Raw genomic sequence first — 24,920 nt, 5'->3', positions numbered from 1 at the left:
TAAGAATTGATGCACTCCCCATTTGTCTGCTCTGAGAAAAAACATAAACGGTTTCTTGGAATTATGTAGACCTGAAGTGCTTGAAAAGTGAGTCTCATTTTGATTGAATTAACTAGAGATGTTCTCTGAAAGGATTAACTCAATCATATATCAAACATTTAGGACAAACGAGAATAAGCTTTTCCTTTCTGCCTTCAGTTATTTATTCATATTCATTTATTCAACAAATATTTACTGAATACCTACTATGTGTAAAGCTAAGTGCTTCTTTACCTTAAAATCTGGCAGCAAACATATGACATGGGGAGCTGCAAGGTTCCAGCATGGAGGGGTATGAGATGTGTTCGTCCAGAAAAGAGGATCTGAGAGTTCTGACCAGAGTGATGTGAAGAGGCTTTCTGGGAGAGCTGGCATGTGCTCAGGTCCTTGGAGGAAGGGGGGACAGTGACAGGTAAAGATGGCAAAGGGAGCCGCAAGATCCACGCAGAGGAGGCGTCCTGTGCAGAGGCATGGCAGAGATCCAGGAGTAGTGAGTGGTGTAGCGAAAGCTATGGCAAAAAATATAGCTGGGGTTAGACTGTGAAGGGCTTTGAGTATTATGCTAAAGGGTTTAAACCTTACTCACATGTAGGCCTGTGGTTCTCAAAGTGAGATCTGCAGTCCAATAGCATCAGCATCGCTTCAGGCTCTACCCCGGACTTATCGCATCAGAATCTCTGAGAGGTGGGGCTTAGCACCTGCAGTTTAACAGACCCTCCAAATGATGTTGATGCCTGCTACAGGTTGAGAACCAGTGCTGTAGTCAGCCTTGCTAAACTGCTCTGTGGGCCGTGAATGGGGGACAGGGGTACTGGAAGTCATCATCTCCCTTATCCTCAGGGTAGCTACACAGGCCCTGGGGAAGCTAGAGCTCCTAGCGATGACAGCCACTTACACTAGCAACCTCTCTCTTTCATGCTAGGGTACAAACTCCTTGATCTGAAAAGGAAGCAGGTGTCAGCCCAGGGGCCAAATCTGCCAGATGGCCTGTTTTTGTGTGCCACTCCCGTCCCCCAAGTTAAGAATGGCTTTTACATAGTTTTTATGTTTGGCTTTTACATTTTTAAAGAGTTGTAGAAAAAAAGAAAAGGAAGAGAAGAAAGAAGAAGAAAATGAAGAGGAAGAAGGAGGTGGACGAAAAGGAGAGGAGAGAGTGTGATGGAATGTGGCCTGCAAAACCTAAAGTATCTACTTCCTGATTCTTTATAGAAAAGGTTTACTGACCCCTGCTGTAGACAGGGAGACACTGTTTTTGAGAAGAAGAGTGATAGGTCCAAAGATGAATTAAGGACATTTAATATAATAACAGTATGCAGAAAAGAAAAATTGAAAAGAGCTAGAAGCAGAGAAGCCAAATGTGGAACACAAGTGAGATCGTAAAGATCTAAACCATGCAATGCTGTTTGAGCAGAAAAAAGGAAATGGGTCTTTAATACTTATAGAAACAATATAACTTAACTTTCAGTTGACCCAAGTGCTATGCCATAGCAAGGTTCTCAACAACTGGAGAAATCATAGACTGTGTCCAGTTCAGCAATTTCTTGGGGTTTGGTTTGGTTTAGTTTTGAGGGAGTAGGACAGTGTTGAGAGCATGAACTCTGGAGCTCTTGTCTAGTGTAGAGGAAAAAACCTAATCTCTAAGTGCTTAGTGGGTGTTTCAGATTATCTCCATAATATTTAATTATTGCATAGAACAGAGATATGTATAAATATCAACCAGTTATCTTCTTAAAAGGCCAACTCCAGTTCAAAATTCTGGATGGGGCCTGAGATTCTTCATTTCTAAGACGTTCCCAAGTAGGGACCACACTTTCAGTAGCAAAGTTCTAGACTGAACACCAGTGGTTATTTGAAAAGCAAACTTTTAAGGTCACATATTAAGCATGGGAAATAATTCCTCCATCCACAGAAATCAAAGGCACCTTTTCTGTCGTAATACATGATTTAATTGGTTACCAAAGCACACCTGCCCCTGCAGTTGGTCACTGGAAATTCTGTCCTCTCAGAGTGGTAGTTTTTAGGGACAAGTGCCTGGATAGAGAATAAAGCGTAGGATGGAATAAAGGTTAGAAAAGGAAGATAATGGATACAGTGGGTGGAGAAGACAGGACCGATCCTCCCATAGTGGCCAGGGACAGTCTATCTAGTGGTTTGGGGAGCCACACTCCAACTTCGAATCCAGGGTCCTCAACTTAATAGCTGTGCGATCTTACACAAATTAGTTACCTTCTTCTGCCATGGTTTCTCATCCATAGATGGGGATAACAAATCCTCAAAGAGCAGTTAGTTACAGGGAGTAAAAGAGATAATGTCAGCAAATAATGTAATGCAGTAGTAAGACTGTAAAAAGAACTAAATAATTGAATCTTTAATTATCAGAGATAAAAAGGTATCAGCTTGAGATGCAAAGGAAGCTCTCCAACCATCACAACTGGTAAGGAAATAACCTAGACATTTATTAACGTTACTAAGGGACAAATAGCCCCCAAAAGAGCTTTAAATATACATGTTGGTCCATACATGGGATTTGTATCTTAAGTATTTGGAATTCCCTCCAAAGAAATTGCATGTATGTAACGTGGGACATCATTAGGTGTTTGTTTTTTGACTCTAAAATGTATGTTTTCACTGTAGTTTAAGGCTTGTACTAAAGGATGGATAAACTTTGTGATATTTAGGGAAGCAATTAAACAGAAGATACAAGGCTTAATGTAGCTTCCAAAGGAAATATGTGTTTTATATCTACATTAAACAAAATTAAATTATTTTCAAAATTAAAATGTGGCTTTTGAAAGCTTTTTGATATTAGGTGAAAACTTATCATGGAATCACATTTAAAGTAAAAAGTTCAGTTAAGTGTCATGTATCTGCTGACTAGATAAATTTTTACATTTTCATCAGATGCTTTAGCATCACAGAGACACAGCCTGAGAGGTGACACACATTGTGCCGATTACTCTTAATTCAGTCAATTAAAACTCTCTAGGTCTTCACCTTGACTTGACACTCTTTGCTTCTGTATTATTCTCTGGTATTACCTTATTCACATTGTCCTTCTTCACAGAGCTGTCCTTTCCACTGTGCTTCTGTCCCATCCTACACAGATGTAGTAGAAAGAAAAAGAGGTCTTTGGTGTCAGCGTTCTAGGACCAATTCCAGTCTGGAATCTGCTGCTTGAGACCCACATGGCTTTAGACAAGGCTCTTTCTCTGAGACTTCGTTTCCTTACTCATATTGATACCCACTTTGCTGGATTATTGAGGATTAGGGATAATATTTGTTAAGTGTTTACCTGGAGCCTGTACATAGAAAATAGGCAAAGAATATGAGCTTTTGTTTATTATTTGTTACTGAAACATCAACTCATGTGCCATCCATTCCAAGAAGTCTTCTTGGAAGCCTTGAAGATGGAGGCAGGTTTTACCTCCTTTAATACCCGGAGGTGCATTTTACTTGCACGTGGTTACTTTCACATGTGGCATTTTAGTTATTCATGTGAATAGATTATCTCCTTTATAAAATAGGAAATTTCTAGAGGAAAGATTCAGGTTTCCACAATCCTATATGTGCCATGCATCTAGCCAGGAGTATGCAAATAATAGGTGCAATAATAAATTGTCTCAGTGAACATTTCTTTCATAGAGCAAAAATCACTTTCTGATTGAACTCATATCAACTTTCAAGATGGTGTACTTCTGGCTTTCCCTGATTTTGCCAACTTTTCAATGCCCCACCAAATTGAATTACATCAGGCACCAAATGGTTCATGATATTTTCCCTCAAGTATGATTTATTTAACAATCATATACAATAGGAAATACAGAGAATTACAGCAGAATAAAAACACAAGAATTGTAGCTTGTCATGTTAAAAATTAAATAAAAGAGATACAAGCTAAATAAAGAGGCATATGAAATTGTTAGATATATGTTGAGTAGCTGAGGATACAAATGCAAAGCAGGCCCTTTAAGGCTCAGCAGCCGAATTCATCCATCCCTCTCTTTAGGATGGATTCAACATTGATGTTGGCAGAAGGGATGGGCACTGGTACCCTCTGCTCTGACTTCCCGCTAATTAACATGAGTTAGTGCCTGTCTTAGAGAGAGGAAGGAAGGAATAAGGAAGATACAAAGGAGAGCAGGAGAGAAGGGAGGGGAAGGAGCAAAAGAGGGAGTGAGGGAGGGAGATTAGGGGAAAAAAAGTGCATCAATAGCGTGACAACTCTTCTGAAGGGATGGAGCGAGTTTTCTCCACTCCCCTGGAAGTTCCGTCACAGCGCTTTATAAATTACATAACCTGGAAAATTAGGTTAAACCCCATATACAGAAAATAATGACTTCATTATATTCCTCTATTTTTTTAGTAATAGTCTATATATCTTAAAGTATTAATAGGAACAAAGTGGACATGTTTCTTATGACAATTAAGAAGCAGTGTTTCAATTTATTTCTCTGTTGAGAGACTCTATAGCTTTACTGAGAGACACCTGGCTCAAATAGGAACAATAGTAATTAGACTTCCCTGACAGTCATATTCTAATCTTAAATGCAGAATATTTTCTAGCTTGTAAATAGCTACCTTAAAAAAGACATTAAAAGCAGTAGTTGCAGTTTCTCCATAAATAGAAATAAGAAATCCATTGTAGGACAAAAAGTCACCATGATGTACGTATCTATAAATTTCCCCCAACACATCATTATAGATCAATCTTTACTGCTTACATTTAAAATATCAATTGCATTATAATGTCTATGATACAATTCAATTATTTAGCTGTGTTCTACATATGCTTCAGGTGAAACAAAATCTAAGGAACTTATTCACAGAACATTTAAAAGCATCTTATACACAGTCTATGCACAAATATATCTTAAATTAAAATGCATACCTAATATGCATATAGAATATGGCTTACACATGAAAAGAGATCTAAGTTGTGAGTTATAAAATCCCACTACTTAGACTTAAAAGCTTGTGATTGCATCCATTTCTAAAATATTGCTTAGCATTGTGGAACCCAGGGAAGAAGCATGTGCAACAGAAAACTCATTAGGATGGACAACCCACCTTCACTTTATTCTTTAATTGATGGCTACTCTTAATTTTTTCCACCCAATTCTACCATTCACAAAGACATATTCGCTTAGTCTCACAATCATTGAAGAGTTTGTACAGTGAAAAGTTACAACACCTACTTGTGCTTGACCTTTCTTGTCAGCTAATAACAAATAAATGTAGCTCTTCAGTTTGGAGCAAAGGCAAGGCTCTGCACATGCTCAGGCAAAACATGACAAGGAAGCAGAGTCTCCAAGCGTTGCAGTTTGTTTCTGTGTGGTAAAATTATAAACTCACGTCAAATAACATTATCTGTACAGAAAAGTGTGGGATTCCATTTTCATAGACATTTTTGAATACACACACAGACACGCACACGCACACACTTCTTGTCACTTATCCCTTGGCCTGTGATATATTTTGTTACATCCTGATGGGATCAACACCCCAGAAGGCAAATTCCATTCTCAGTTCTAGTGTCTGTCTCCAACAATGGCTGGAGGTTCTTGTCATCTTGGATCGTAGGTAATGTATGACTTGCATTGTGATGACGCCCATGTAGGTGATGCATTAGTGCTTTGAAATCACAGGGATGGATGCAGGCTGGTCCACTGCGTTCAGGGGCAGGTTTCACCATGGTTTCCCAGCTTGAGAGCTACAATGAAGAGTTCCTCAGGTCACAGAGCCAGGGCTCTGATGCTCCATTGTTGTTAGAGGGCTTCAACCACAGCTTCTGAGCAGCCCCGGCTCTCACTTTGTTCCCATGTATTTAAAATAACAAGGACAATCTAAATAGCCTCAGAGCTGCAAAAAATATTTTTCTATAATTTTGTTTTTGCTTTCCTTTTACTTAACATCTTGAAAAATTTACTGTAGTTACAGCACTTTGTATAAAACAAAGCAAGAAAGTAAAATTTTAAAATGCCTCATTTTCTGCACACATGTTGCACAGTTGCCTATGCAGTAACTGGGTTCAAACTGATGAAAAATTAAAACTGTCCAACTTTTTGTCTTAAAATTTTCTCTGGCTTGATTGAAGAAGGCCAAATTGTGGAGGAAGAGCAATGGCAGAAGCGCTGGCCAAAATCTCTGGTAGCAACTTTGAGTGTATTTATTTGGCTAGAATTACTAGTTCAGAATTTATGTTCTTCTCTTATATGAGTCCATAAAATGGCCTGTTTCCAAGTGTGTGTTGAAAGAGGAGAATATAGGTTTGTGGAAAATTGAGGATTTAGGATATTTTAGTGCTGTTCTCATTATCCTGAAATAAAATCCAAATGAAAATGAAGATCATGTTTTAGTCATATATAGGCATCAATCACTGAATGGCAATTTCATGTTGGACTTCATATAGCTTGTAAAAATAAGGGATTTATCAGTAGATAATAGATATTCTTTAAATCAGTTGGAATTCTTCCTGTCTCTTCTGTGTGTGCGTGCATGCGTGCATGCGTGCATGTGTGTATTTATGTATCTTTAAAGTTTGGATGGAGGGTATGCAGAAAAATTGCTGTAGCTAATATGAGACAATATCTTTAAATTGTTTAATACAGAGCTGGTTTTTAAAATTTCCATCAACTTTGTGGCTTGATTTCTATTTACAATTCCTATGTAAAATAGTAATCACAGTCACTAACTCTGGAATTGTTGATAGGACTAAATGAGATAATACATATGAGATGTTCATCACAGTGCCTGACACTGATAGTTGCTATTAATGAAACTATTATTATTAATTAAAGAGTCTTACAACTAACTCAAGAATACTGAGAAATGAATCATCTTGAAAGCTAATCACATTTTAACTGTGTCATATCTAAAACAACATTTAAGGAGCTACTGATAGTATATCAAAGGCTTGACGTGGTACCTGCAGCATTTTCTCTTGTCCCTACCATCAAGGTACAAGATAGCAGGACTCATTTTTATATATTTTTTAAGGAGATACTAAGACATTTCTACTATAAAAAACACATGCCTCCCTTCTAACTCCCTTCTAACTGCCTGCACCTTCTCTGTTGGTCCAAGACAGTAGTTCTCAAATTTAGTGTACAGAAATAGCAGTAGAGTGAATTATTAAAAATTCAGATTCCTAAGGCATCAGTCCCAGAGTTGGTAATTTGGTAGATCAAAGGTGAGCCCTAGAAGCTGATTTTTTTTTTAAACATCTTTATTGGAGTATAATTGCTTTACAATGGTGTATTAGCTTCTGCTGTATAACAAAGTGAATCAGTTATACATATACATATATCCCCATATCTCCTCCCTCTTGGGTCTCCCTCCCACCCTCCCTATCCCACCCCTCTAGGTGGACACAAAGCACCGAGCTGATCTCCCTGTGCTATGCAGCTGCTTCTCACTAGCTATCTATTTTACATTTGGTAGTGTATATATGTCCATGCCTCTCTCTCACTTCATCCCAGCTTACCCTTCCCCCTCCCCGTGTCCTCAAGTCCATTCTCTACGTCTGCGTCTTTATTCCTGTCCTGTCCCTAGGTTCTTCAGAACAATTTTATTTTTTAAGATTCCATAGATATGTGTTAGCATACGGTATTTGTTTTTCTCTTTCTGACTTACTTCACTCTGTATGACAGTCTCTAGGTCCATCCACCTCACTACAAATAACTCAATTTCGTTTCTTTTTATGGCTGTGTTATATTCCATTGTATATATGTGCCACATCTTCTTTATCCATTCATCTGTTGATGGACACTTAGGTTGTAGAAGCTGAATTTTTAAAAAGGGAATCATTGATGCAAATGTCCACGGATTTTAGCAAATATTGATGTTGTTTCATAATATGTACTTGCTTTGTTATTATCACTCAGTGTAAACGTTCATATTTCCTACATGATGTAGAAAAGGAAATTGGTATAAAACATTCATATTTCTTTTATGGAATAGTGGAAGAAACCAGGATTAAACCTCCCCATAGGATATAGCTTATTATTTTTAAAGGACTAAAAGGCCTCAGTAAATATAATTTTTATGGATGAATAAGTCAAGAATCCTTTGAAAAGGTAAATTTAAAAGTTAAATATTTAAAGCTTACCTGTTAATGTTTTGCTCCAGAAAATAGAGATTTAAAAGAAGAATCCAGGAGGACATTTAAGTAAGATAACTTTGTTTCTAATGATATTTTACAAACCATCCACTTCAGAAATAAATTTCTCATCTAAAAAATAAAATTACCTCTCATGTTTAAAATGACAGAAGCCTTTAAGGTGTTTCAAACCTATGAATGTGTCTCAGCATGTTTTTCTTCGGCACTTACTAGATCTTCTGAATTCTTATGAAGATCAGGCTCACCTAAAAAATAAGCAAACAAATAACAAATAAACAAAAACAAAATAGGTCTGAGGAAAAAAACCTAATAAGGTCAGGAAACTAAAGCAATTAGGAAAATGTTGAAGACTGGATTTTACAATGGATCTGTGGCACATTTCTCCAAAGATACCAAACATTGTCTTTTCAGCTTGTGGATTTATAGAGTATAACAAATCATCTTCTGGTGGTTATACAAATTTGTAAAGTTGCAATTTAATCTGGGAATACAGAAATGAAACAGATGAAACATGTTTAAATATGCTTTAAATCAAACATAAAAATTATGCATGTTTTCCCCAAATACTTTTAATTGAAACAAATTCTTTTAAACAAACCCTCTGATGTTCAGTGTCTTTTATCACACGTTGCTTAGTTGCTATGAATTTAAAACAAATGAGTACAAGAGAATGTAATGTTTAAGATAAGTCATCATCTACCGAAACAAACTATTGGAATTTATCATCTTAGAATCACTCAGCTTCTATATAAACCTTGAAAAAAATTAGCATGGAAAATGTTCCAACATTTCGAGAGGTTGCAGAGAATCTATCAAAAATAGAAACGTAAAGCAAAATGTACAGATAGAAGAGTCTTATTATATAAGAAAGTTAAAAAATGAGCAGAAATTAATTTTTGAGTCAATTATGATGCCTATATATGACTATATGACTTGATATTTCAGAAAACAGTCATATATGATAGAATGTTCTCTCCATCTGAAATTTGATTGAAAATATACTAACAATTAAACTTTGCACCAACTGATTTTGAGATCATTTCTCCAACAATTATATAATTATAAAATTAGTGAACATATAGAACTTAGGGAGTATTATCACAAAGCAAAATTATTTTGTCCCTTACTTTCTCTTTAAAATATATTCAGTGGGAGAAACTTATCTTCTGTCCCAAGTTCAATCTTTCAGAGAGTATCAGGACTTTTCCAGTCATTCTTAGTTAATAAAAACATCGTGTGATAACATTAAAATGCCAGTGTCTTAGGTCTGGTCACATATAATACACATCAATCTTAAAACAAAGATAAAGCTTCTTCCCAACCTTGGGTTTGTTGCAGAGCTTAGAAAGGGTGGTGATGGGGGAGGAGGGCATGATTGATGTTTCTTTCATTTCCTGTTTGCCCTCCCTCAACTGGCTACCTTGGACTCCTGAGCTGGAGCAAGGGAGAGAAGAAGGCTAAGAAGAACAGCAAAGTTCCTCTATGACTAGTACTACTGTAGGATGGCTTTGCACTCACTAGACCAGGCAGGTGTTTAGAGCTGACTCTATTCTGTGAGCACATTCATGGGCTCTCCAGGGACCTCTTGCCAAGACCATGGCTGGAGACTTAGCACAACCTTGGTATGGACATATGAAACTCTGGTTCCTTTACAATGTCCACAGCCCCTGGAAATTTGTTGGTACATCTCCAGCTTCTGTCTCCTGAGGTCCAATCATGCTTACAAATACAGGTAGGTTACATTTGGTTCACATGGAATATTCACTAGGCCTTTATTCCTATAAATTACTTGAGAAAAGGCTGAAACCTATACAGCTTCCTCTCCTTCAGCTTATCTGTCACCTTCTAACCTTTTAGACCTCTCACGTAGGAACTAGATTCCATTCCCAATAGCCCCCTAACTTCAAGCTCTCCAAGGGTGAAGCTATCTTCCTTTGATCTGAGGCGAAGAGGGAAGCATTTCTACATCTTTCCCAATAGCAGAGAACTCATTAAAGAAATCTTCCTCACAAATCCTATTCTAACCATCAACAACCTGGCCCTTTCAATTGTTTGAATTGGGTGAAGGTTATAAGCATCCTATTATTGACTTTTGGATCTTCTGTGACATTTCTGCTTCCCAGGTCAATTTGTTTCTGACATTTCTGACATCTAGTCTTGGCTTATACTTCTGATTTAATATCGTGTTACTTATAACTAGATTATAACAGAACAAAATAGACTAGAATAGAATGGAACAGAGTGGAAAAAATAGATTGAATTAAAAAGAAAGGAATATAAGTAATTAACTAATTCTCTGTTTCTCAAAATTTTTGAGAATCTTTTACAATGGACAAAGGACACTGAGCTTTACCAATAATCTTATGCTCTTACTTCTAGTGGATAAAGAACTCACCAATAACAAAACAGTGGAAGAGGAGCAAAATGGCAAATGGTTAAAGTGCAGCAATTACCAAAAAAAATCCCTAAATGTTACGTAGACTACAGCCAAGAGTAATTCCATACATGCAATTAGAAAAGTAGCAATTTAAAACTATGACCAATTCAAGACAAGACTTTTGAAGCACTGGAAAAAAAAATATTCCTTGAAAGTGTAAAATTCCAGGTGTTTTCAGGGGCAGGTATACAACATTGCCAATCAATCGCATGGCAGCCAGAATGCTTAGGAAAATACTGAATTAGCAAATTCAAATTCAAATCACATTACTTTTAGTTAATAAATCTTTAGTTGTAGAAGACTTTACAACTAACTAGGATTACTTGGAAGTAACCCTTAGGCTTTCATAAAAAAGGGTTACTTGGAAGGGTTACTTGAAAGTAACGCTTAGGCTTTCATAAAAAAAGAAAGCCATATCATTCTGATATATCATTCTGACAGAAAAGAAGAACTGATTTGCATTTTTCAATTCATTACAGATCATCTTAGATAATCTTCATGACCCAAGAGTGATCTGTGTAAAAGACCTTGAGAAGCATCCCTAAAATCCAAGGTTCCAAACATTTTTGAATCAGAGTCCCCTCTTTTAGTCTGATGAAACGTATGACCTCCTTAAAGTAAAAGTCATAAATAAATGAAATGAAATACATGGGATTACAAGGGACTTCATTTTTATTAAAATACAATTATCAACATCTTTAAGTAATCCTTAACATGTGATACAGTAATATATGTGCTTCTTTACCAATGAGTTAAATAACAAGGTCTAGCTGCAGGTCTATCAGCTGAGTAATTTTGAAATAATATCAAATAATACTTCAAGGTATCCCCATGAATTTAAATATCTTATGAAAATATTGATGATTTCTACTGGTGACAAACACAAATATCCCAAGTGTTACTCTGTGCATTTTTGCCTGCAAACGAAGGAAATCCTAAATTTTAGTTAAAGGTTAGTAAAAAAATCACTCTCCAAGTGTACAGGCTCTATCTATATAACCTGGGTTAAAATCTTTGATCTAGTCTAACTTTATTTTATGGGTAAGAAACAGGCCCAGAATAATCAAGTGATTTACTTCAGTGTAGATCACAAATAGATAACCTGAAGTAAAAATGATTGGCTTTTAAGTCACTATTATGTCAACAAGATCCATAAATTGTCCTAGGAATTTCATTTTACTGAAGAGATTTGCAAGTTCCCATACATAGGAAGCTACACCTTAGGAATGAATGCAATGGGTTTGTTCAAAGCAGGTGCATAGAAGCTTGGTTGATAGCCAGGAAAATGGCAGTGAAAGTAAGGAAACTTGGATAATTCTGTTCATCTCAAAGAGCTTTTAGCTGTTCATCTAAATGTTGAAATTTGAAAAAAGTAATTTGTAAAATGATGGAAATATGGTTTTTGCTTTATAAACACTGTAAAATCAGAATGGTGCAAGGAGGGGATAGAGGTCATAGGAGGGACAGATCTACACAAATAAACAAAAATCCTTTAAATTTAGCTAATCTAAATCTTAGCCTGCAATTTGAGCTCACTATTATTATATTAGAATCATAATATGTTAGCTTTGTAGATGATATAAATAATAATTGCAGGGAATGATGTAAGGCACATGATCAGCTGGGTATTAGAGGCTCCAGTTGTCCAGTTATGGTCTTGTTGAACTAGTATTTAAAAAATAATCTGCTAGGATAAATTATTATACAATTGAAAATATATCAGTAATAACACTTTGTGAACAATTGCTAGGTGGTGGGCACTATTTTAAGTGCTTCACTTATCTTAATTACCTGAATCTTCACGGCAAAGTGTAGAAACTGATATGTAGGTTGAGTCATCTGACCAAGGTTTCAAGGCTGTCTAGTGGCTAAATCTCTCTGACAAAGTCCAACCGGAATCTTGCCCTCCATTTCCCAAACTACAATTATTTGCATACCACCTTTACCATTTCTGCCATATCTATACGCCATTTATTCTATCAGTTACTAATATTTTTCTTTACACAGACTTTAAATCTATTCTCCTTTCAAAGATTAGTTTTGTCCTGAATAGTAATATCCAAGATATAACAGATTTGATTTGCTTGTTGTGTTTCCCTAACATGTAGAATTCATAATTAGCAAAAAGATAATTTCTTCTATAAACACAATAATTGATTTAATTTAATGGTTTATATTTGCCCTCATATATTTCTCACTTATCTGACTCAACAATCCCTGCATGAAGTAGTAAAACTATCACCATAATTTCCATTTTAGAAATGAGGAACACATGGTCAGAAGGAATGACTGACTACTCTAAGACACCATGGCCTGGGAGAGTGTGGGAGACAGACCCCCATATTATCCCTTAAAAAATACTCCAGTTAATTTTCCATATTTAGCAGAACCAGCAAATAGTGTTTGAAAAATACTTGGCAAAAATTGGTTTGTGTAGTCCTTTCAGCAGAAATACTAGTTCTGCGTTATACTGCATTATCATTTCTTCATAAGAAAAACGTTACCTTTGCTATGTATAGCAGTATTTCCTCTTGCAGGCAGGTCTGTCTAGGTTGATTCAGTTCTATTTTTGGTCCATTTATGTAGCTTATGTTGCCAATAACTAGAAAGAATTGATGATCTAGGATTGAAAGTTATAGTTACTGGAGAAACGTAATGTGGGATAAATCGGAGCTTCTGATTCTAAATGGTGTTTTGACATCTGTATAATATGATTTGCCTTGTAGGTTGGGAATAAGAAATCTTCACATCAGGAGAAAATACTTTTCATTTAAATGTCTCTCGAGAGGAAACTGTTGTGTATTTTCTGCCTGAGGATAAATTTTGCTGTGTGCATGAAGGTAACAGTAAGCAAAGGAAGGAGTGAACACTAAATACCAAGAGAGATGAGAAGAAAAAAAAGAGGTGAGGCTGCTGAAGAAAAATTCCACCTCTTTCCAAATGTGCTAGTTTCAACCCTGTAAAGTTAGAGGAAGTAATGTTTTATTTCATAAAGTGTTATATAAGATACAAATCAAGAAAAGGCTAAATTATTTTTTGGTCAACTAAAGCAGTACAAAACACACCGATTCACATTAGCAATGTGAATGAATCCTAATACACATGTATTAAGCACCTAAAGATGTGGTGAGTTCTGCACAGAGATGATCAGAGGTGATCTGTGGAAAATGAATGCACGATCTCTACGTATGTTCATCTGCCATTCTGTAACAGTTCATCCCACTTGGGGAGCAAATAGCACATTAAACAGCCAGAAATCTTAAGGTTCCATAGAAACTAGAGTTTAAACAATGAAGACAGGTAGTGAGATGCCTTCTTAAAAGAGTTCAGTCTAAAACTGGGTCTATAGGATGTATATGTTTTGGTGGCATGAGGATAGGAATATTCTCCTAGTGAGGGGAGTGAGGAGGTGAGATGGAAGAGCGGAATGGAACATGAGCGAAGGCAGCAGATTGGAAAGAAAAACATGTGCCAAGGAAGAAGTGAAGCCCAGTTGCGAAAACCTGACTCAGAGTTCCTGCCCACTGACTAAAGTAATGGTTTCTCCTTCAGCTTCGTTCTTTTAGAGGAAAGCTCTCACACCTATTGAAATGCTCTTATTCTCAGGTGGAATTTGTCTGATTGAATAACAGATCTTTTATTTTCTTTTTTAAGCAGGCTCTGGTGGCAGGGAGATGGTGAGAAAGTAAGGGCATTGATTGTCTTTGAAGGTAGGGAAGTTGGGAGGGTAGCAATGGAGAAAGAAGGTCTAGGGTAGTGAAATGAAGACCACTCAAATCATACTTTGTCTGCTATAAAGAGTGGTGGGAACATTTGCGGAAATTTTAAGATTTGGCTCTTAGAGCCAATTTAACGTGAGAGGCAGTATGGGTCTTCTCTACTTTCTCAATCAGGGAAAAGATGGGATGAAAATTAAATCTGAGAGGTGCAACAAAAATTCACATTTTCTTTATCTTTTATAAGCAAAAAAATACATAAAGAGTACTAATTTTAGGTAATCTAAACTAGTTTTAAAAGTTAAAACTTGGAAAAAAATTGTAAAATGATAGAAACACTTTGGCTTTGCTTTTAGTATTCTAGTTAATTGGGTTTTCTATTTAAAGCTAGATTAAGAAAAAAAATTTTCAATTGCTTTCAGTAAAAATGTTTAAACATGTCAATATGTACACCTACTTTTGTGCCTAAATGGAGAACACTGAACATAATTGAACTTGTTTTAATGATAGATAATCCTGCAAAAAAACCTGAGGGTTATTGTTCTGAACATAAGCCATTAATTCTCACTCTCCTATACATGTAGAATAGAGTATCATTCATGTTTAGTGGCTCTAGGTAACCACTAAAAAGATCAATTCTTGATTTTACTGCTTTGTCACCAATTCTACTCAATTTGAAAGTTAAAAAAATAGTTGAAAGTTCTACTTTCAATGTGAGATTTTATAACATAATGCTACTACTATCAGAAAATTATTTCTCAAATCGCTCAATTTTAATAATGTCAGAAAGAAAAATCAATGAGGCATGTACATGATATATCTCCCCACTTATCCACAATCTCTGGCCTACAATTTTCCATAAGGTTCTGAGCTCTTGTGTTTTAAAATGGATCCAAACATGGACGTGAAGAAGGTGTGATCAGATTTTAAACTGTAGGTCTTCACACAAAACCTTTAAAAAGGATACAATTACATAAACAACTTTAAATTTCAAATTCTTATTATAATCTGTCTACATGTATTTTAACACGAATATGCTGTTACATATTGATTTATTAAATCATAAGTGATCTGTTAGAAAGATACAGATTAATGAGTAAAAACTGCGAAGTTTATTACTATTAATAATATTAGCAGCAACAGCAAAAACAGTAGTTAATATTAAGGGAATAGTTACCATGTGCCAAGAACTATGCCAGGTGCTTCTTATATTTTATCATTTAATCCTGCCAACAATTTCTATTGCCCGAGATCACATACCATCTAAGGAGCAGAGCTGAGCCTTCAACCTCAATGTACAAACCTGAATAGTTTGGTCACCCAGTACTAACTCCCTGACCCACAGGGGCAAGTTTCTATTGGATCTGAAAGAGTGAAAGCATTTTGTGTTGCCTGGAGAAGTGCAATTGTAAAGAATCAAGTTGAAAAAACATGGCATTTTTAATCTTCATGTTCTGACAAGCTACTAAAATTCAAACTTCAGTTTTTCAGAGAAGCATGAGTAGTTTGATAGTAAGCAGCCCTCCCTACAAAACAAAACTCACTTTTTACTATTACTTCCTGTAGTAACACCTGCAGTAGAAGACAGGCTAAGAAAGACTCAAATCCCAAGACCCACACAGGCCTATACTCAGGAGGATTTCAAAGTGAAGGGCTGCAAGAAGGACCCAGACGTTCTCTTGCCATGTTCTCATACCATGGAGAAGAAATAATAGAAATTTCTGACTCCAGGAATAATGAGAAGTTACTCAATTTAAAATCCAGCATAAATATATGACTGAGGTAAATATCTATGCTTAAAAAAATCAAAAGGTGTAAATGTGAAAACTCCACCATCATTTTTGTCTCAATGATTTCTGACTAGCCATTCTGTAATACCATAGCCAACCAACTAGTCTAGATCTTAGGGATCGCAAACTGCACACATTGTTTACCTTGCATGTTCATGCATAGCAAGAGCAATGAATTGTTTCTACTCTAAGATGGCAAACATCACAAATTGCTAATTTTTTAATGTTTATGATCAAATTCTTCAGTGGAGAGAGCACTTTTTTTTGGTATGAGTTTCCATCTAGGGAAGATGAGAGAAGAAAGAATCAGGAAAGTATGTCTCCTTTGAATTTGTTCATCATTTTCCCCTTGGATACAAAAACCACTTACAATCTTCATCAAGTTGAATACATAATTTTCAGCAAGTAGGTACTTACTACAGAAGAAAGATTCATAAAATATTGGGGGCATGCATAATCCAAAATTCTAGGAGGCTTTAGATGCCCCTGATGATATTCTAAACATATTGTTTGACAAATGCATAAACTAAATTGACTTGGTGATACCAAATTCCCAAACAATTGTTTTTTCTGTCTTACTTAACTTTAGTCACCAAATCTTAGAGGGCTTAGTTGGTAACTACATTAACTAAGGTCTAAGAATCAGCCAAAATAGAAATCAATCTCACATAATCATCTATCCTTTAACCAGGAATGAGAAAGACTAGTGTTCTTACAAAATGCCTTCCATGCTATTTTTTCTCTCCTATGTACATGTTCCTGTCTGACTTAGGCTGGTTATGCTGAGGGGCTATTTTGAAGAAATGTGTGGAGAGAGCCTTATCTACTTATAGCTGTTGAAGTTAGTAGTGGAATAAATTGCTTCTCTTGGTCATGTATGCAATACTCCTATTACAGCACTCCTTTATAAATTGCAAATCCATGCTTTAAAATAAAAGCACTTTAAGCAGTTAGTCACAAAGTACTTTACTGATTTACAACATTTAGCCAGGGTTGTGGGAGCAGTGCTATCTCTAACCTATAATGGCTAATACAACAGGATTATTCTCATGATGAACTCATTTAAAATAAATTGTAGGTGCTCTACTATCTCTACATCAAAGAAAACATCAAAACTATTGCCTTGAGACGGCGGGGAAGATGGCAGAAGAGTAAGATGCGGAGATCACCTTCCTCCCCACAGATACATCAGAAATACATCTACACGTGGAACAGCTCCTACAGAACACCTACTGAACGCTGGCAGAAGACCTCAGACCTCCCAAAAGGCAAGAAAGCCCCCACGTACCTGGGTAGGGCAAAAGAAAAAAGAATAAACAGAGACAAAAGAGTAGGGACGGGACCTGCACCAGTGGGGGGGAGCTGTGAAGGAGGAAAAGTTTCCACACACTAGGAAGCCCCTTCGCTGGTGGAGACTGAGGGTGGTGGAGGGGGGAAGCTTCGGGGCCGCAGAGGAGAGTGCAGCAACAGGGGTGCAGAGGGCAAAGCGGAGAGATTCCTGCACAGAGGATCAGGGCCGACAGGCACTCACCAGCCCGAGAGGCTTGTCTGATCACCCGCTGGGGCGGGCTGGGCTGGGAGCTGAGGCTCGGGCTTCGGTTGGAGCGCAGGGAGAGGACTGGGGTTGGCGGCGTGAACACAGCCTGAAGGGGGCTAGTGTGCCAAGGCTAGCCGAGAGGGAATCCGGGGAAAAGTCTGGACCTGCCGAAGAGGCAAGAGACTTCTTCTTCCCTCTTTCTTTCCTGGTGCGCGAGGAGAGGGGATTAAGAGCGCTGCTTAAAGGAGCTCCAGAGATGGGTGCAAACCGCGGTTAACAGCACAGACCCCAGAGACGGGCATGAGACGCTAAGGCTGCTGCTGCCGCCACCGAGAAGCCTGTGTGCGAGCACAGGTCACTATCCACACCTCCCTTCCGGGGAGCCTGTGCAGCCCACCACGGCCAGGGTCCCGGGATCCAGGGACAACTTTCCCGGGAGAACGCACGGCGCGCCTCAGGCTGGTGCTACGTCACTGCCGGCCTCTGCCGCCGCAGGCTCGCCCCATACCGTGCCCCTCCCTCCCCCCGGCCTGAGTGAGCCAGAGCCCCCGAATCAGTGGCTCCTTTAACCCCAGCCTGTCTGAGCGAAGAACAAACGCCCTCCGGCGACCTACACACAGAGGCGGGGCCAAATCCAAAGCTGAGCCCAGGGAGCTGTCCGAACAAAGAAGAGAAAGGGAAATCTCTCCCAGCAGCCTCAGGAGCAGCGGATTAAATCTCCACAATCAACTTGATGTACCCTGCATCTGTAGAATACCTGAATAGACAACCAATCATCCCAAATTGAGGAGGTGGACTTTGAGAGCAAGGTTTATTATTTTTTCCCCTTTTCCTCTTTTTGTGAGTGTGTATGTGTATGTTTCTGTGTGAGATTTTGTCTGTATAGCTTTGCTTTCACCATTTGTCCTAGGGTTCTATCCGTCTGTTTTTTTTTTTTTTTTACTTAAAAAATTTTTTTTCTTAATAATTATTTTTTATTTTAATAACTTTATTTTATTTTCTTTTTTATCTTTTCTTTCTTTCTTTTCTTTCTTTCTTTCTTTTCTTTTTCTTTCTTTTTACTTTTTCTCCCTTTTATTCTGAGCCCTGTGGATGAAAGGCTCTTGGTGCTGCAGCCAGGAGTCAGTGCTGTGCCCGTGAGGTGGGAGAGCCAACTTCAGGACACTGGTCCAAAAGAGACCTCCCAGCTCCACATAATATCAAACGGCGAAAATCTCCCACGGATCTCCATCTCAACACCAACACCCAGCTTCACTCAACGACCAGCAAGATACAGTGCTGGACACCCTATGGCAAACAACTAGCAAGACAGGAACACAACCTCACCCATTAGCAGAGAAGCTGCCTAAAATCATAATAAGTCCACAGACACCCCAAAACACACCACCAGACGTGGGCCTGCCCACCAAAAAGACAAGATACAGCCTCATCCACCAGAAAACAGACACTAGTCCCCTCCACCAGGAAGCCTACACAGCCCACTGAACCAAGTTTAGCCACTGGGGACAGACACCAAAAACAACGGGAACTATGAACCTGCAGCCTGCAGAAAGGAGACCCCAAACACAGTAAGATAAGCAAAATGAGAAGACAGAAAAACACACAGCAGATGAAGAAGCAAGATAAAAACCCACCAGACCTAACAAATGAAGAGGAAATAGGCAGTCTACCTGAAAAAGAATTCAGAATAATGATAGTAAAGATGATCCAAAATCATGGAAATAGAATAGGGAAAATGCAAGAAACATTTAACAAGGACCTAGAAGAACTAAAGATGAAACAAGAAACAATGAACAACACAATAAATGAAATTAAAAATACTCTAGAAGGGATCAATAGCAGAATAACTGAGGCAGAAGAATGGATAAGTGACCTGGAAGATAAAATAGTGGAAATAACTACTGCAGAGCAGAATAAAGAAAAAAGAATGAAAAGAACTGAGGACAGTCTCAGAGACCTCTGGGACAACATTAAATGCACCAACATTCGAATCATAGGGGTTCCAGAAGAAGAAGAGAAAAAGAAAGGGACTGAGAAAATATTTGAAGAGATTATAGTTGAAACTTCCCTAATATGGGAAAAGAAATAGTTAAGTCCAGGAAGCACAGAGAGTCCCATACAGGGTAAATCCAAGGAGAAACACACCAAGACAAATATTAATCAAACTGTCAAAAATTAAATACAAAGAAAACATATTAAAAGCAGCAAGGGAAAAACAACAAATAACACACAAGGGAATCCCCATAAGGTTAACAGCTGATCTTTCAGCAGAAACTCTGCAAGCCAGAAGGGACTGGCAGGACATATTTAAAGTGATGAAGGAGAAAAACCTACAACCAAGATTACTCTACCCAGCAAGGATCTCATTCAGATTTGATGGAGAAATTAAAAGCTTTACAGACAAGCAAAAGCTGAGAGTTCAGCACCACCAAACCAGCTTTACAAAAAATGCTAAAGGACCTTCTATAGGCAAGAAACACAAGAGAAGGAAAAGACCTACAATAACAAACCCAAAACAATTAAGAAAATGGGAATAGGAACATTAGTATCAATAATTAACTTAAATGTAAATGGATTAAATGCTCCCACCAAAAGACACAGACTGGCTGAATGGATACAAAAACAAGACCCATATATATGCTGTCTACAAGAGACCCACTTTAGACCTAGAGACACATACAGACTGAAAGTGAGGGGACGGAAAAAGATATTCCATGCAAATGGAAACCAAAAGAAAGCTGGAGTAGCAATTCTCATATCAGACAAAATAGACTTTAAAACAAAGACTATTAGAAGAGACAAAGAAGGACACTACATAATGATCAAGGGATCGATCTGAGAAGAAAATATAACAATTGTAAATATTTATGCACCCAACATAGGAGCACCTCAATACATAAGGAAAATACTAACAGCCATAAAAGGGGAAATCGACAGTAACACATTCATAGTAGGGGACTTTAACACCCCACTCTCACCAATGGACAGATCATCCAAAATGAAAATAAATAAGGAAACACAAGTTTTAAATGAGACATTAAACAAGATGGACTTAATTGATATTTATAGGACATTCCATTCAAAAACAACAGAATACACATTTTTCTCAAGTGCTCATGGAACATTCTCCAGGATAGATCATATCTTGGGTCACAAATCAAGTCTTGGTAAATTTAAGAAAATTGAAATTGTATCAAGTATCTTTTCTGACCACAGTGCTATGAGACTAGATATCAAATACAGGAAAACATCTGTAAAAACTACAAACACATGGAGGCTAAACAATACACTACTTAATAACGAAGTGATGACTGAAGAAATCAAAGAGGAAATAAAAAAATACCTAGAAACAAATGACAATGGAGCCACGACGACCCAACACCTATGAGATGCAGCAAAAGCAGTTCTAAGAGGGAAGTTTATAGCAATACAATCCTACCTTAAGAAACAGAAAACTCCTCAAATAAACAACCTAGCCTTGCACCTAAAGCAATTAGAGAAAGAAGAACAAAAAAACCCCAGTGTTGGCGGAAGGAAAGAAATCATAAAGATCAGATCAGAAATAAATGAAAAAGAAATGAAGGAAACAATAGCAAAGATCAATAAATCTAAAAGCTGTTTCTTTGAGAAGATAAACAAAATTGATAAACCATTAGCCAGACTCATCAAGAAAAAAAGGGAGAAGACTCAAATCAATACAATTAGAAATGAAAAAGGAGAAGTAACAACTGCCACTGCAGAAATACAAAAGATAATGAGAGATTACTACAAGCAACTCTATGCCAATAAAATGGACAACCTGGAAGAAATGGACAAATTCTTAGAAATGCACAACGTGCCAAGACTGAATCAGGAAGAAACAGAAAATATGAACAGACCAATCACAAGCACTGAAATTGAAACTGTGATTAAAAATCTTCCAACAAACAAAAGCCCAGGACCAGATGGCTTCACAGGCGAATTCTATCAAATATTTAGAGAAAAGCTAACACCTATCCTTCGCAAACTCTTCCAAAGTATAGCCAAGGGAGGAACACTCCCAAACTCATTCTTCAAGGCCACCATCACCCTGATACCAAAACCAGACAAGGATGTCACAAAGAAAGAAAACTACAGGCCAATATCACTGATGAACATAGATGCAAAAATCCTCAACAAAATACTAGCAAACAGAATCCAACAGCACATTAAGAGGATCATACACCATGATCAGGTGGGGTTTATCCCAGGAATGCAAGGATTCTTCAATATATGCAAATCAATCAATGTGATACACCATATTAACAAAGTGAAGGAGAAAAACCATATGGTCGTCTCAATAGATGCAGAGAAAGCTTTTGACAAAATTCAACACCCATTTATGATAAAAACCCTGCAGAAAGTAGGCATAGAGGGAACTTTCCTCAACATAATAAAGTCCATATATGACAAACCCACAGCCAACATCATCCTCAATGGTGAAAAACTGAAAGCATTTCCACTAAGATCAGGAACAAGACAAGGTTGCCCACTCTCACCACTCTTATTCAACATAGTTGTGGAAGTTTTAGCCACAGCAATCAGAGAAGAAAAGGAAATAAAAGGAATCCAAATCGGAAAAGAAGAAGTAAAGCTGTCACTGTTTGCAGATGACATGATACTATACATAGAGAATCCTAAAGTTGCTACCAGAAAACTACTAGAGCTAATCAATGAATTTGGTAAAGTAGCAGGACACAAAATTAATGCACAGAAATCTCTGGCATTCCTATACACTAATTATGAAAAATCTGAAAGTGAAATCAATAAAACACTCCCATTTACCTTTGCAACAAAAAGAATAAAATATCTAGGAATAAACCTATCTAAGGAGACAAAAGACCTGTATGCAGAAAACTATAAGACACTGATGAAAGAAATTAAAATGATACAAATAGATGGAGAGATATACCATGTTCTTGGATTGGAAGAATCAACATTGTGAAAATGACTCTACTACCCAAAGCAATCTACAGATTCAATGCAATCCCTATCAAACTACCACTGGCATTTTTCACAGAACTAGAACAAAAAATTTCACAATTTGTATGGAAACACAAAAGACCCCGAATAGCCAAAGTAATCTTGAGAACGAAAAACGGAGCTGGAGGAATCAGGCTCCCTGACTTCAGACTATACTACAAAGCTACAGTAATCAAGACAGTATGATACTGGCACAAAAACAGAAATATAGATCAATGGAACAGGATAGAAAGCCCAGAGATAAACCCACGCACATATGTTCACCTTATCTTTGATAAAAGAGGCAGGAATGTACAGTGGAGAAAGGACAGCCTCTTCAATAAGTGGTGCTGAGAAACTGGACAGGTACCTTTAAAAGTATGAGATTAGAACACTCCCTAACACCATACACAAAAGTAAGCTCAAAATGGATTAATGGCCTAAATGTAAGGCCAGAAACTATCAAACTTTTAGAGGAAAACATAGGCAGAACACTATGACATAAATCACAGCAAGATCCTTTTTGACCCACCTCCTAGAGAAAAGGAAATAAAAACAAAAATAAACAAATGGGACCTAATGAAGCTTCAAAGCTTTTGCACAGCAAAGGAAACCATAAACAAGGCCAAAAGACGACCCTCAGAATGGGAGAAAATATTTGCAAATGAAGCAACTGACAAAGGATTAATCTCCAAAATTTACAAGCAGCTCATGCAGCTCAATGACAAAAAAACAAACAACCCAATCCAAAAATGGGCAGAAAACCTAAATAGACATTTCTCCAAAGAAGATATACAGAGTGCCAACAAACACATGAAAGAATGCTCAACATCATTAATCATTAGAGAAATGCAAATCAAAACTACAATGAGATATCATCTCACACTGGTCAGAATGGCCATCATCAAAAAATCTAGAAACAATAAATTCTGGAGAGGGTGTGGAGAAAAGGGAACACTCTTGCACTGCTGGTGGGAATGTGAATTGGTACAGCCACTATGGAGAACAGTATGGAGGTTCCTTAAAAAACTACAAATAGAACTACCATATGACCCAGCAATCCCACTACTGGGCATATACCCTGAGAAAACCATAATTCAAAAAGAGTCATGTACCAAAATGTTCATTGCAGCTCTATTTACAATAGCCCGGAGATGGAAACAACCTAAGTGCCCATCATCGGATGAATGGATAAAGAAGATGTGGCACATATATACAATGGAATATTACTCAGCCATAAAAAGAAACGAAATTGAGCTATTTGTAATGAGGTGGATAGACCTAGAGTCTGTCATACAGAGTGAAGTAAGTCAGAAAGAGAAAGACCAATACCGTATGGTAACACATATATATGGAATTTAAGAAAAAAAAAATGTCAAGAACCTAGGGGTAAGACAGGAATAAAGACACAGACCTACTGGAGAACGGACTTGAGGATATGGGGAGGGGGAAGGGTGAGCTGTGACAAAGCGAGAGAGAGGCCTGGACATATATACACTAACAAACGTAAGGTAGATAGCTAGTGGGAAGCAGCCGCATAGCACAGGGATATCGGCTCGGTGCTTTGTGACCGCCTGGAGGGGTGGGATAGGGAGAGTGGGAGGGAGGGAGACGCAAGAGGGAAGAGATATAGGAACATATGTATATGTATAACTGATTCACTTTGTTATAAAGCAGAAACACACCATTGTAAAGCAATTATATACTCCAATAAAGATGTAAAAAAACGAAAATAACAAACAAAAAAACTATTGCCTTATTTTTGTTGAACTTCTTTTATTTGATGAGATTTCTATGTCTTACTGATGACTCTGGGTTTTCTGTAACCAACAGACCTGCACAGAAGCTTAGTCCAGATAGAAGGGTGATATGGAAACATAGACCCCCTTCTGAAAGAATCCCATGTCCAGAGTAATGAGATAATATTATTGTGTGGGTTCTTGTGCTGAACTTCTCTCTTAACCTTCACAAAAGTTTCCTGATACAAATCACAATTAGTCCAAGTCTTCCAAGATCATTCACTACAAGTTGTTTTGCTAAAAAATTAGCCTAGGTTGGGTTTTGAAGAATGATATAGAAATAAAGTTTGAGCATCAGATTCTTGAAGGTTTTCAGCATTTTCCCTAGAGGGCTTATATACTAACCCTCACCTGAAGAGATTTCTTGGATCACTTTTCCTTTCCCCTTCATTTTTCATAATTTCTTCAGAGGAATTAAATATATCTAAGAAAGATCAAAGACTTCAGCTATAAACATTTTTTGCATGATTTCTGGGAATTTCCTAGATTCCTATAGTTAACAA

The 24,920-nt window shown here is 37.4% G+C and overlaps 1 protein-coding gene across 1 annotated transcript in view; it reads right to left on the bottom strand.

The window, feature by feature from the left end:
• Positions 1-8,286: 8,286 nt before the first annotated feature.
• The window catches only part of PDE1A (phosphodiesterase 1A), a 259,694-nt gene continuing 243,060 nt past the window's right edge, over positions 8,287-24,920 (bottom strand). Inside the window, exon 14 of the mRNA XM_022567198.2 lies at positions 8,287-8,403. Coding sequence (XP_022422906.1) covers positions 8,330-8,403 — 74 coding nt within the window. The 3' untranslated portion in view covers positions 8,287-8,329. The remainder of the gene's footprint in view (positions 8,404-24,920) is intronic.

Source organism: Delphinapterus leucas, chromosome 8 (genome assembly GCF_059928025.1).
Source record: "Delphinapterus leucas isolate spDelLeu-1000000601 "Yukka" chromosome 8, BTC_Dleu_Yukka2, whole genome shotgun sequence".
In the NCBI taxonomy this organism is placed as follows: Eukaryota; Metazoa; Chordata; class Mammalia; order Artiodactyla; family Monodontidae; genus Delphinapterus; species Delphinapterus leucas.
The sequence above is the reverse complement of the archived record's forward strand: the minus strand, read 5'-3'. Positions and strand labels throughout refer to the sequence as shown.